The 14,365-nt window shown below is 40.7% G+C and overlaps 1 protein-coding gene across 4 annotated transcripts in view; it reads right to left on the bottom strand.

The window, feature by feature from the left end:
• PPEF1 (protein phosphatase with EF-hand domain 1) overlaps positions 1-14,365 on the bottom strand; it is a 121,226-nt gene that overhangs the window by 27,354 nt on the left and 79,507 nt on the right. For all 4 annotated transcript variants that reach the window (XM_029930089.1, XM_029930088.1, XM_029930090.1 and 1 more), the window contains 4 exons: positions 11,217-11,383; positions 8,314-8,350; positions 7,074-7,223; positions 2,833-2,982 (listed from right to left, as the gene is read on the bottom strand). In XM_029930089.1, the coding sequence (XP_029785949.1) occupies positions 2,833-2,982; positions 7,074-7,223; positions 8,314-8,350; positions 11,217-11,383 (504 nt within the window). The remainder of the gene's footprint in view (positions 1-2,832; positions 2,983-7,073; positions 7,224-8,313; positions 8,351-11,216; positions 11,384-14,365) is intronic.

Raw genomic sequence — 14,365 nt, 5'->3', positions numbered from 1 at the left:
ACCATTAAAATTTTAATAAAATAAAATACTTTGGAATATTTATTCCAAACTTTAGCAAAACAAGTGCCTCAGTGTACATGATTACAAAACACTATTGAAATTTAAGATCTAAATAAATTGAAAGACATCCCATGCTCTTGGAATTGGAGATATAATATATTGTTAAGATCACAATAGTACCCTAAATGATCCAGAGATTCAAAGCAATCCCTATCAAAATCCCAGGTATTTCTTAGTAGAAATTGACAAGATGATCCTAAAATTCATATGGAAATTCAAGGGACCCAGAACAGTCAAAAAAATCTTGAAATAAAAATGGAGAATCCATACTTCCCAATTTCAAAACTTTCTCCAAAGCTACAGTAATCAAAACTATGTAGTGTTGGGGCACCTGGGTGGCTCAGGTGGTTAAGCCTTCGACTTTGGCTCAGGTCATGACCTCACAGTTCATGGCTTCAAGCCCCACATCAGGCTCTGTGCTGACAGATAGCTCAGAGCCTGGAGACTGTCTTCAGATTCTGTATCTCCCTCTCTCTCTGACCCTCCCCTGCTCATGCTATGTCTCTCTCTCTCTCTCTCTCTCTCTCTCTCTCTAAAATAAATAAAAAACAACAAAAAAAAACTATGTAGTGTTGATGTAAGGATAGAACATAAAGATCAGGGAGTAAAATTAAGGGTCTAGAAATAAACCTTCATATTTATGGTGACTTGATTTTTTATGAATGACAAGAAAATTCAATAGAATAGTCTTTTTAAGAAATGGTGCTGGGAGGGGCACATCTGGCTGGCTCAATTACTTCAATTAAAAATAAAACTTAGGGAGCGCCTGGGTGGCTTGGTCAGCTGGGCATCTGACCACAGCTCAGGTCATAATCTCATTGATCATAAGTTCGAGCCCCGTGTTGGGATCTCTGCTATCAGTGCAGAGCCCATTTCAGTTCCTGTTTCCCTCTCTCTCTGTCCCTCCCCAGCTCATGCTTCCTCTCTGTCTCAAAAATAAATAAAAACATCAATAAAATTATTTTACACTTAAAAAATAAGAAATGGTGCTAAGATAACTGGATATCCACATGTAAGAGAATAGTTAGACCCCTACCTCCCACCAGAGACAAAAATGAACTCAAAATGTATTAGATACCCAAATATAAGAGCTTAATCTATAAAATTCCTAGAAGATATAGGAATAAATCCTCATGACTTTGGGTTAGGCAATGGCTTCTAATTTATATACAATACCAAAAGCATAAGCAAAAATGAAAAGAAAAGATATTAGATTTCATCAAAATTAAAACATCTGTGCTGCAAATAATAACATCAAGAGAGAAAAGACAGCCCACAGAATAGGAATGCATATATGCTAACATTATATCTGATAAAGGATTTATATCCAGAATATGCAAAGAACTCTTATAATACAATAAAAACATAAATGACTCAATTTAAAAAAAATTTTTAGAGGTATCTGGGTGGCTCAGTAGGTTGAGCATCAGACTTCAGCTCAGGTCATGATCTTGCCGTTTGTGGGTTTGAGCCCCATGTCAGGTTCTGTGCTGACAGCTCAGAGTCAGGAGCCTGCTTTGGATTCTGTGTCTCCTTCTCTTTTTGCCCCTCCCACATTCATCCATTCATTCATTCATTCTCTCTCTCTCTCTCTCTCTCTCTCTCCCCCAAAAATAAATAAACCTTTTTAAAAACTTAAAAAAATTTTTTAGTGTTTATTTATTTTTGAGAGACAGAGCGCAAGCAGGGGAGGGGCGGTGGGAGAGGGAGACACAGAATCTGAAGCAGGCTCCAGGCTCTGAGCTGTCAGCACAGAGCCTGGTGCGGGGCTTGAACTGTGAGCTGAAGTTAGATACTCAACCAAGCCACCCAGGTGCCCCTAAATAACTCAAGTTTTTAAGTGAGCAAAGGATCTGAATAGGTATTTCTCTAAAGAAGACATAAAGATGGCCAATTAGCACATGATAAGATGCTCAACATCAGTAATCATTAGAAAAATGCCAAAAAAACCACAATGAGATTCCACCTCATACCCACTAGGATGGCCACAATCAAAAGGACAGACAATGTGTTAAGTGAGGATGTGGAGAAACTGGAACCTTCATACATTGGTGATGGAAATGTAAACTGGCATAGCCACCCAGGAAAAGTTTCAAGTTTCTTAAAATGTTCAACTTAGAATTTTCTTATGACCAAGCACTTCCACTCCTAGGTATATACCAAAGAGAAAGGAAAATGTATGTCTACACAAAAACAGATCTATGAAAGTTTGCAGCAGCATTATTCATAAGAGCCAAAAAGTGCAAATTCAAATGACTACCCACTGATGAATGAATAAACAAAATGTGGTATATCCACACAACAGAATATTATTTAGCAATAAAAAGAAACAAGGTACCAATACATCTTACAACATGGATGAACTTCCAAACACTGGGCTGCATAATAAACAAACAAACAAACAAACAAACAAATTAATAAAGCCAGACACAAAAGATCACATATTTTATGGGTCTATTTCTAGAACATGTGCAGAACAGATAAATCTATAAAGAACAAAAGTAGATTAGTGGTTGCCTAAGGCTGTGGGAGGGGGTGTCTGGGGAGGAAATGGAGATTGACTAGTAATAGGTGACTATACCAAAACCACTGAATCATATACTTTACATGAGTGAATTATCTCAATGAAACTATTAAAAGTATAGTGACGAATTCTGAAAGAAGAGTATGATCTTATAAAGGTCAGTCACTTTCCTATGTATATATTATGAGAGACAACATCATCTATGCTGCATCTTCGTTGCTACTCTGGTAAATACTCTGATTACCTACCTGTTCCCATTCATGCTTTGTTAACTGTTCAGACATGGATGTACTTGATTTGACTTCCCGAGGCATAGCCATTGCATTTATTTTGTGTTTCTTCAACGTGGTATGACGGTCTCCATCTAAGGGAACTGGTGGCATCAGCACAGATTTCATCTGCAAAACAAATTTGCTCTTTAGTCAAACCCTAGGTTTCGTGCGCTGCATGCAGAAACTTCCGTGCTGGCAGCCACTCTGTCTATACTGTCGAGGCTTGACCGGATGGAAAGCACGTGGTCACCTTTTCCATCCCGCCCACCACTTTTATCTCATTGATCCACTGATCTCTATAGAGTGGGGCTGTTACATTCTGTTTGTACATTTTTTAACTAGAGACATTGCCCTTCAGGGAAGGTTTCCCATTTGAGTTTCTAAAGGCCCTCAGAGGCACAGATGTCAGTGCTAGACATGTCCTGAGGTCTGATCACAGGAAATGGAAGGTGCGCAGGGGAAACTTGTCTCCCTCTGAGCCTTCATCTACTCATGGGGCTAAGAGGGAATCAATAATAGGCTTTAAATTCAGAAACACCTCTTGCAAGCGTGGCTGCTTTTCATGTTGTTGTGTTTTATAGGAGATATGGGAAAAAATACATCTGTGCTCAGGAAAGGTCTCCAAAGGGACAGAGGATGAAAACTTTCAAAGCCCTTCAACTTCAATGCCATGTAATTCACAATCTGACCCTGCCAGCAACCGATTATGTTCCCTGATCCTGGCAACAAAGGTGATGCATTCTCTGGAAAATAAAATGTCTTTCTGATAGTAAAATGACTATTCCAATCCCTTCTGTGTTCTGTTACTTAAACTAAGACTATAATCTTATACTTGTTTCTTCATAACACCATACCTTTATATAAAACAATTGGAAACAACACTTCTGTTAATGGTAGGCACTTTGTCACTTCTATAAGCCAGAGTGTATATGAAATCTTACCCTTAGTTTTAAAAAATAAAATTGAATCTTATTCTAAGGTCTTGTCATATTGAGATGGTTGGAAATTCCATCTCAGCTATTATCAGTGAGGTCACAGCCTAGCCTCCCATCTCTCCCTAGCAAATATCCCCAGGTCCTGACCAGAGCAGAATATTCTGGGAGGCCACTCTGGACGTGGGTCCACACAACTTCTGACAAGCTCACTGGACAAGGCCACATGGACTCTTGTACATGTGGCTGTTGTTACCAAGGCCACTTGGGATCAAGACACTTTCCTCTAGCTCCCCCGTAAGGTACCACATCATCATTTTCTCCTGGGAGCCCTACTAGCCACCCCTTTCTATACCCCCTGCCAGAGAATTTAAAGAATACTAAACCAGAGTCTTATAAAATCTTCTTCTCTGTCCCTCTGCATCGAAACCCCCCAGCCCACCCACCTTACAAAATGCCTTTAATGAACCTAGAAGGAGGTTGTCATCAGGTTCCCCCATCCTACTCCGCCCCATTAACAATTATACCACAACAGGTATAAAACAGGAAGCATGGTCATTGCTACACTTAAAAGGGCCTTAAGGGATGGGAAGGTGGAGGTTGTAAAATTGCACTTGAAACTCTACTTCTATTTTTCATCTAGTAGAGTTCTGAAGGCTTGAACCTACTACTTTCATTATAATTCAATTGTATTTAATACAGGTATGTGCTGCCAGTTCAACCTCATTCTAGCAGGGGTAGAAGATACATCAAGTACACAAGGCAAATGTCTATGTTTAACACGAGGCTTATGAGTAGATGGAATGATGATTCCCAAAGGAAGTGAAATTTGAGGTTTCCTGAGAAAATTCCTGGTCCAAAAATTTCTCCCCAGGGTATGTTTTGGTGACTAAAATTCAAACCTCAGGGGTGCCTGGGTGGCTCAGTCAATTAAACATCCAACTTTTGATTTCAGCTCAACTTATGATCTCATGGCTGTGGGATCAAGGCTCACACTGGGCTCTGTGCTGACAGTGCAGAGCCTGCTTGGGATTCTCTCTCTCTCCCTCTCTCTCTGTGTACCCCCTACTCCACTAGCACGTGTGCTCTCTCTCTCTCTCTTACGCTCTCTCTCTGTCTCTCTCTCAAATAAATAAACTCCAAACAAAAAAGAAAAAGAAAAAGAAAATTCAAACCTCAGTTCCAAGTATCAGGAATGAAAGGAGAGAGTCAAAGGAGAGAGATCTGTGTTCAGAGGTTACTCTATGCTGTTTTCTTCATCTAGGTAATGATATTTAATCCTCCTAACAATTCAATATGGTAGATATTTTAGCTTCCATACACGGGTGTGGAAACAGGCTTAGAAAGCTTGCCCGGTCACCCAGCCAGGAAGTGGCAGCAGCACGAAGTAGAGCCAGCTCTGTGTGAGGTCAGAGCCTCATGGAGTTTACTAGGTCAAGGTGGCTCTCACCTTAGGATCACTGCAGAGAAAGTACTAGGCATTCCAGAGCCATGCTCTTACCATCTCAAAACACTCTAGAGAGGGCTGGTAGCTCAGACTAACTTCAGGGAAGGAAAAGTTTTCGGTAGTGGCAGCCATGGCTAATTAGCGCTGATGTCTCGGCGGCGGTGGGGGGGGGCGGGTAGAGGGGTGTGTTCCTGCCACATGCTTGCCAATACTGGACTGACAAAAACATCGTGTTCCCTTGCTCTTGGCTAGAATCACATCCACTCGTTATGTTAACACTGACTATCTCATGTTGATCAAAATGGTTTATTGGACTGATTATTTGCTGCTATCATGAGAAAGATGCCTTAAAGGTAGGGTGAAAAGTTTGTTGCAGTTGAGGGACTTTTGAGAGTAAAGGGAGGCACTATTAATAATCACACAAGGACAACAGGTGCAAGCCAGGAAAGAGGGTCATGACTGGGTTACGCTGGGGAGGACGTATGTAAAATCACAACAGAATCAGGAAGGAGGTTGTAAAGAAGTTTCTATACAGTTTTGTATGAGGTCTGCCCTGCTTTGGTCTTAAACCTCTTAGGAGATGTCCAACAAGCAATGTTTAAGTATTTACTACAGCTTGGGTGCCGGAGTTATGTCAGTGAATTCGAGAAGCAGGGAGACTAGTAAACAAACAGTACCCTAATTCTTTACTCGATTCTGGGAACTGTTAGGAAGGATGTGTACAAGAGGCTTGAGAGCATACAGAAGGGGACCTGACCTCGTCTGAAGGTCATGGAAGGCTTTCCAGAGGAGGGGTGCATTTAAGCTGAAATTAAAAGATGAGACTTAGCAATAATACTATCTTTCATATGTATGTAAAGGTGTAAGGGCTCCAGAAACTCAAGGTGAATTTCCATCTATATCAAGTTAAATTCCAGATCTAGACTCCTCCTGCCTAGACTGGTTAGAAGGTGACTCTCGGTCTTGAGGGGTGAGGGTTCATGTTTCTCACTAGGCCCACAGGATCATCTGGTTCCAGAGACGCTATCGGTCCTCATGCTCACATGGCACCTCCCGTCCCCTGGTCTGGGGGCTTCGGCCGGGCGCTAACACAGGTAGAAGATAATTCCAGGCAGTCTGCAAGGCCCGGCCGCCCTTCATTCAATATGGGAGCTTGTCAGGCCACACACTGTCTCTTCCCTCGGAGGTTCTAGACACATTCTTGCTCTGCTTCTGTTGTACTTAATATGATTGCTCAGGTTTAAAATATTCCCCTCCCCAAATACCCTGAGCGATTTGGAAGTATAAGAAAAATCATATCAATTCAGAAATAAATTGCCGTATGATTCCATTTATATGAGGCACCCAGAGTAGTCAAACTCAGAGACAGAAAGTAGAACGGGGGTCACCAGGGGTTGGGGTGAGGGGAGAATGGAGAGTTGTTTAAGGGGTGTAGAGTTTCGGTTTGGGAAGTTGAAAAGGTCTGGAGATGGATGGTGGGGATGTCTGCACGACAGTGTGAACGTACTGAATGCCACTGAATTGTACACTGAAAAATGGTGTGTATATTTTACAACATTAATTAGAAGTTTCAATTTTTAAAAGTCAGGATTTTTCACTTTTAGAAACTATATGAAATGTCAACATTTCTTCATTTTCCACTTTCATCATGAAGTTAAAATATTTTTTCAATATTTAGAATTACCCAGTTAATTATTTGTCTTACAATCACAGATTTTCTTAAAATTTGTATTGATCTTTGCAGCATCACAACTACCAAAACACAAATGAATACAAAATAATAAGTGAAAAGAAGTATAAAACTCTGAGACAAGATTTATGTAAACACTGCTTCTTACTTTGTGTCTTTCTACACGCTGGAGTAAGTCCAAATCTGTGGACTCTGATATCCCACCATGTATGACGAGGATTTCATTGTCAATGATTGTACCAATCGGGAGCCAGGTATAGACGTCCTCTAAGATTTCTAAGATTTCTTTTCCATGTATCTGTAAGTAAGAGCTTGAGTAAGTTTTGTTTTTCTGATCAATTCGTGTTTATCACAAAAAGCAACAGTTATCAAGCCACGAAAAGGAAATCAACATGGAGTTACTAACCCATCAGCACGCACTAATCCCGATACTTTGACACACTTTGGGGCCTTGCTGACCCTGGAGAAGAGACTACTCCACCCAGGGCTAGCTAATTCCTAGAAATCGCAGATGAACTGCCTTTCAAATACAGGTGAGAGTGCCTTTGATATGCAAACCAACCAATCCTGAGCCCAGACCCCCAACCACCGCCCTCAGTCAGAGGGCTTTGGCACTCTCGGCCTCTACCCCGCCTTGATCACCCCACAGCCAGGTACCAGACAACTAAACACCACCCCTGTACCCCAGGGCCTGCTGAAATTGCTCGAACTAGACAATCTTAAACCCTGATCCCTTCCCACAGAAACCAAAATAAAGGCTCTTGCCCATGTTTTCCCCTCATTCCTTCTGCCTCCTGACCAACCCTGGTGCTTCCCCCCACAGCCCCCTGTGCCTGTGCCTGTGCGTCTAGGAAACTGTGGGTAAAAATCTTCCTTTATGACAGTTGTTTCTGTATCTACATGTTTTCCCACAGGGAGTAAAACAAATCCTGGGTGCCTTTCAAACAACAGAATGTGGGGGCGCCTGGGTGGCTCAGTCAGATAAGCATCCGACTTTGGCCCAGGTCATGATCTCACAGTTTGTGGGTTCAAGCCCCCATGTCGGGCTCTGTGCTGGCAGCTCAGAGCCTGGACAGCCTGTTTCGGATTCTGTTGTGTCTCCCTCTCTCTCTGCCCTTCCCCTGCTTATGCTCTCTCTCTCTCAAAAATAAATAAACATTAAACAAAACAAATGTTTTGAATATGTTCGTATCTATGCTAAAACTTACACAAAAGTCACAATAAAAAAGCTCGGTTTAGTCCAGGAAGAAAATACGTCCTCTACCATGGCCCGCGCTTCCTACTGTGCTTAGACTGTATTAGCATCACCCTTCCTAAAGGCTCTTTTATTTTGTTCTATGTATAAACAGCAGAAAGAATGCAAAAAAAAAAAAGTATAGGAGTCTTACCTTATATTTATACAAAATTTCTTTGGTGAAACCATACCTGAAAAAAAACAATGGTATTTAAACGAATTAAATGTTGGTAACTCCTACTTACGGGAGTCATGCCCAAAGGGGAGCCATGGACATCTATCACAAGTATCAAGAATTCAAGAAACTAGAGTTTAGTTGAAACTATTACTTACTCAAGTCTTTGCTAGGCATGATGGGAAAGTACAAAAGCAGCCAATGACACTGTCCCTACTCCAAAGGAACTTATAATTGGAGAAAGAAGATAAATTTTCATGAAACAATTATGAGGCAACTTAAGAAAACTGTTGTAGGTATAGGATATATAACTGCAAGTCCTCTGAGAAGTGTGCTATGGCATCTGGGGAAACTGTGTGGGAGAATGCTTTTCATTTAGATAGAATTTCTCAGATAGCCTAAATCTTACAGTAAATGATTGAAGGTGCAGGAATGGGGGATGGGGGAGGGACTGAACAGAGACAAAGAAAAGCCTAGAAGATAATAAGTTGGCTCTTTGTATGCTCTCTGATACGAGTTCATGTAATGGTATTCAAGATTTTCATAGAAACTGTCAGGAATTTTCATTCCTGAACAGCAGTCACTATGGAAGCTTTAATGATGGAAATCTTGTTTTTATTACTTTCATTGCCTTAGGATTATAACATATATTCTTAAGGTCCAACATAGGAAAGTCAGAACACAGCATACTCATTCCAGATTTCCATGCAAATCCTGTCATGTCAGGTTCCTACAATGTAATGCTATGTTTTCCAAGAGGAATTCAGTTCTGCCCTCACCAAAGACGGCTATGTTGTTAAATGCAATAGACACCTTGTAGTCCTCATCTTTCTTGCCATCTCTGAAATACTAAATAAGGTTGACTACACCATCCTTTTGGAAAGCTTTTCTTCTCTCGGATTCTGTGACAATAAAGCCTCTTGGTTTTCCTCATACCTTTCTGGGTATTCTAAATCCTTTGCAATGTTTTCCCTGCCTAGCCTTGAATGCTGGAGTCCCTTCATATTCTGTCCTAGGCCCCCTTCCCCCCTCACTTTCTCTTGTGGCAATTTCATCCTTGCCCAGAGCTTTGGGCCCTATCTGTGTGCCAATATTGCAGGACAATGCTGCAGGCCACACTTCATTTCTGAGCTCTGGACATACACACTTAACTGCCTACTCAAAAGCATTTCAAATAACCTTAACCCAAACTGAATTGACCATTCTCTCTCATGCCAACCTTTTCCTCTTATCCTGTTCCCAATATCTGTGAACAATGCCACTGTACTTCCCAATTCAAGCCTGGAATCGGGAGGTTACCCTTTATTCTCTCCTCTTTCAAGTCCTCCATATTACATCACCAAGCTTTAAATCATCACTGCCTAAACTCCTCTTGAATCTGTCTAGTTCTTTGCATCTCCATCCCTACAACCCTTCCTATGTGAGAAAATCCATCATCTATCTCTTCAACTACTTCCTACTTGGCTGCCCACATTCAAATTTTTCTTCCTGCTGCATTTTAAAACACAAATTTCATGATACTCTTCTATGATTTTTTTGTTGTCCTTAGAAAAAAGTCCAAATTCCTTTGCACAATCCAACCATTTCTGACATCCCCAGCCCTATTAGGGACCATCCTGTCTCTCAGCTGGTACTCCTGCCCTCGTGAAGTGCTTTAATATCTAAAAAGTCTTGTTTCAAGCTCTCTGTAAATTGTCCCCTCGCTGTGGAATTCCCTTTCTCATCCACCACTATGGCCCTTTCTGAATTGCTTAATTTATCCTTCAGGTCTCAAGCTAATGCCATACTTGTACAGGAGAACCTCCTCCTGTCACCCCTCAGACAAGTTAGGTCCCCCACTTTACAAACTCATCACACTTGAAAAACCCATTTAACGTAAGTCTTCCCCACTAGATGTAAACTCTGTGAGGGCAGGGCACGTCTCTTTCATTAACCATTATAGACACTAGATAAATATGACTGGCTAACTGAATAGATGAAGGGGTAAGTGGCATGCCCAAATAAAAGTACTGAGCTACAGTATATATACTGGACCTCTTATAACAGTCAGGGGTTCTTTTTCATTGTAGTCTCAGCATCTGCTTCCATACCTGAGAGTCAGAATTGAAACTCTATACTCAAGCTGGGAGCCAAAACTGCCCCCAAAACAAAACTAATCAGTTGCTGAGCTTTCATCAAGGCATCCAAAAGCCAAGGACCAAAAGCATGAGGCATATCGTGTGCTGTGCCTTCTGCCCTAGAGCCTACTGGTAAAGGAGGGGTGAAGGAGGAAGAAAGAAGAGAAAGGGGAACATTCATCACCTACTGTGCCTTTCAGCAAAATTTGGGAAACCAGTTAACCAATCTTTCTTCCTCAAATCTCCAGTGAGTGAGATAGTTGAAATGTGATGTTACAGCTGTTCTCAAATATGTTTGTGAATGACTACGCCAGAAGCAATTGCCATGTCATAAAAAATACACACATCAGTGAAAAACACAGTACTAGTTTCTGAGACAACATCTGAGCCAAGCCAAAAGAGTGGCAACAGATGATTTCATCTAAGCCTGCTCATGGAAACTACCACACCGCCAAAGCTGGCCTAACACATCCACCCAGGAAACAATTTAGCCTGTGATGGTAGGCATGGGAGGAAGAGAAAGAACATAACAGAAGGGAGAAGCAGGGACAGAACTGGAAGCAAAGATAGGAAGAGGACTTCAGAGTCATTTATACTCATTCAGTAGAAGACTGTGGTGGTGAGTAGAGGTAAGAATTGAGGTCTCCCTTGAGACTCCCTCATCCCTGCTTCTGTACAGTCACCTCTAACTCTCGGCTAAGAACTAAACATGGCACTCTTTTTCAGAATGGGAAACAACGGAGGAAATCTAAAGGCCTAGGTTACCTCAGATTCATCATAAAATCTTCATGGTTCCCTCTGTTCAAGTGTAGATCATTGGGGTAGACAAGAAAACTCACAAACAGGATCATTAGGACCTCTATGGAATTTCTTCCTCGATCTACAAAATCCCCATTAAATATATATGAGTTGTTCTCTGAGGGGAGACCATTCTGTGGAAGGAGGAGAGGGGGAGAAACAAGCAGTTAAAAGAATGTACTTTTAAAATAAGGCTTTGTACTCACAGCCCTGTAAATATGGAGAAAAGAGGCTGAGTTAGTTCCTCCACCAGGGAAACCTGCTAACTTGAGCTAGTTTCCCTCTTCAGGGCAGGCATCTCCTACAAGGAACCTTGGAAGTGGAGCACTGGCTTCACAGGAAGATTCTGGGCAGAGTGGGGGATGGGGATCACTCATTCTACACACTATCTACAATGAGTTTTCTCTGAAAGGACCTGATTTTTGTCCTATCCCTTTCTTTTCCCTTGAAAAGAAAGAAATTTCTAGCCAAGGAAAAACACTGAACCAAGAGCCAAAAGTCTTTTATTCTAAGAGGCCCTATGTTTAACTTATGGCTGTGAATCCCTCAGTTTGCAAAAAGAGGATGACACTATACCCACCCTCACCTCCCGCCCCAGATCAAATGAGAGAATGGATATGATAATACCCAGCAAAGTGGAAGGAACCATGCGACTGTGAGCAAGGCTGATGTATCACCAGTACGCTCTGACACCATCACACCAGGTGTTGATAGCTGACAGATATTGTGACTACTCACTGACAAGACCTTAAATATTTTGATTATCACTCCTGGGCATGAGATAATACTTTTAAACACAGTGCTGGTACAAAAAAGAACTGGGATCAGGATAAAGGTCTGGTCTTTATAATAGTTATTTATAACAGTTATTGATTCATTTACTTCTGTACTACTAAACTCTAAGATGAAACAAACAGGTCATGCCTACTAGGTAGGAAAATGGTCAAAGGCATAGTAAAATAAATTCAAATGTTTAAAAAATACATTACAAAGAGAAAACCTTAAGTACTTATATATTCAAATGTATGCCCCCCTTCAGAAAAGTTACCTTCAGGAAATAATACACATATTCTAGTTACATTAATTTTTTCAAACTATTTTCAAAGTCCTACTTTTTTTTAGATTTCAAACTACAAAAGAAATCTGATTACTTGATAGTCACCATCCTGGTATTTATATACATTTTAAGTTGTTCATATCAATAGAACAGAAATAGTTGAAAAAATATAATACAGGATTCAATATATGACTCAGGGATTCCAAAACTCATCATGCAATGGAACGTGTTCTGAAGAGAATTGGAAATAAGCAAGCAGCAGTATAGTACCCTGGGCCAGGAATAAAAAGACTTATTTGCTAGTCTAGCTTCATTATGACCTATATGTCCTTGGGCAAGTCATTAATCTTTATGAGCTATAGTTTCCTCATCTACAAAATGGGGATGATAACTTCCATACTTAACCATACAGGGCTATTTTGGAACTCAAATGAGACTGTGTATACAACTGCAGGAAACCACAGAATAGCATACAAATGAAAAGACTCATTTGCTTATGACCTCCATATTATTTCTAATTTTAAGATCCCATTATTTTATATTTTCTGATATAGTAGTTCACATAACTTTATCACATTATCACATGAGGCTTAAAGAGTATAAGCCAGTTGCAAAAATATAGGTTATTGCTTATCAAAACTTAAAGAAAAATGGAAGGATTCTGCATCTCTGATACTCTTCCTGCCCCCAGCCTTCACCTAGTGGGGATGAGTAAGCCAGAGGGATCTGAGGGCTGTTAGAGGCTATAGGCTCTCTTGGGATTCCGGGCCTGCAGGGGCTAGAGGAGCAGCAGCAGAGAACCCTGGCATGAGAACACGGAGGAACTGAGTCTGAAGGGACCTTGATTAAGGGGAGGCCTTGACTCAGAGCATGGGGGAGAAGGAGCTGAATCTTACTAGAAAAAAGTGTAGGGAAGTTCTTCCCTATTTCTGAAGCTAAAAGAAAACCAACACTTGCATTTAGGGAAACCTAGGAACACTGAGACTTCCTCTCCCACTCTCAATGCAGAAGTAGCAACTATTGTGCCTACAACTATAGAGAGGCTTAACCTAGCTTAAGCAGACAATAGAAAATGAAAATAACCTAGTACTTAAGGGGATCTAGTAACCAGAGAGAAACAGACCCATGAGATCTGCTAAAGTTCTATCCCCTAATGAGCTAGAATTGTTGAAGGAGACAGACGACAATTCTATTTAAAAAAATAAAAGGGCCACAAAATAAAGAACAAAAAGTTAATAATTCTTAACATTTAAAATGTGCTATTCACAGTGTGGAGGTTCCTCAAAAAACTATCCACAGAACTCCCTTATGACCCAGCAATAGCACTGCTAGGGATTTACTCAAGGGATACAGAAGTGCTGACGCATAGGAGCACATGTACCCCAATGTTCACAGCAGCACTGTCAACAATAGCCAAAACATGGAAAGAGCCTAAATGTCCATCACCTGATGAGTGGATCAGGAAAATGTGGTATATATTCACGATGGAGTACTACATGGCAATGAGAAAGAATGATATATGGCCACTTGTAGGAAAGTGGATGGACCTTGAGGATGTCATGCTAAGCGAAATAAGTCAGGCAGAGAAGGACAGATACCATAGGTCTAACAGGAAATTTTCAGAATGATCTAGCTTCAAGAAAAGCAAGCAGTTAGTAGTGCTTAAGAAAAATTGATTCAGTATCTAATGGATAGTTGATACCTGTCACAACACAGCATTTTATATAGAGTTAAGTGAAACTGCAATACAATCTAAGTTTATTTTGGGAGTGTTTGCTGTATCATTGGATTTAATGAAATGTTTAGAGGTGCAGTAGGCATGACTTTGAGTATATAATGAAAGAAAATGCAAAGTGCTTATTGATTTATGATGTGGTTTCATCTTAGCTTGGGCAAACCATGCAGTATTTAATATATAGTAGCAAAATATTTACTATTGAAGCTTGAAAAGATGTGAGTTCTTTGTGTGCAATCTTTCATTTATGCATGTGAGAGGGTTGTCTTTTTTTTAATGTTTTTACTTTGTAGTACTTGTTTTGCTTGTTGGTGGTGTTTGCTT

The sequence above is a fragment of the Suricata suricatta genome, chromosome X (assembly GCF_006229205.1).
Source record: "Suricata suricatta isolate VVHF042 chromosome X, meerkat_22Aug2017_6uvM2_HiC, whole genome shotgun sequence".
Taxonomy (NCBI): Eukaryota; Metazoa; Chordata; class Mammalia; order Carnivora; family Herpestidae; genus Suricata; species Suricata suricatta.
This window is presented reverse-complemented; position numbering and strand designations above follow the sequence as displayed.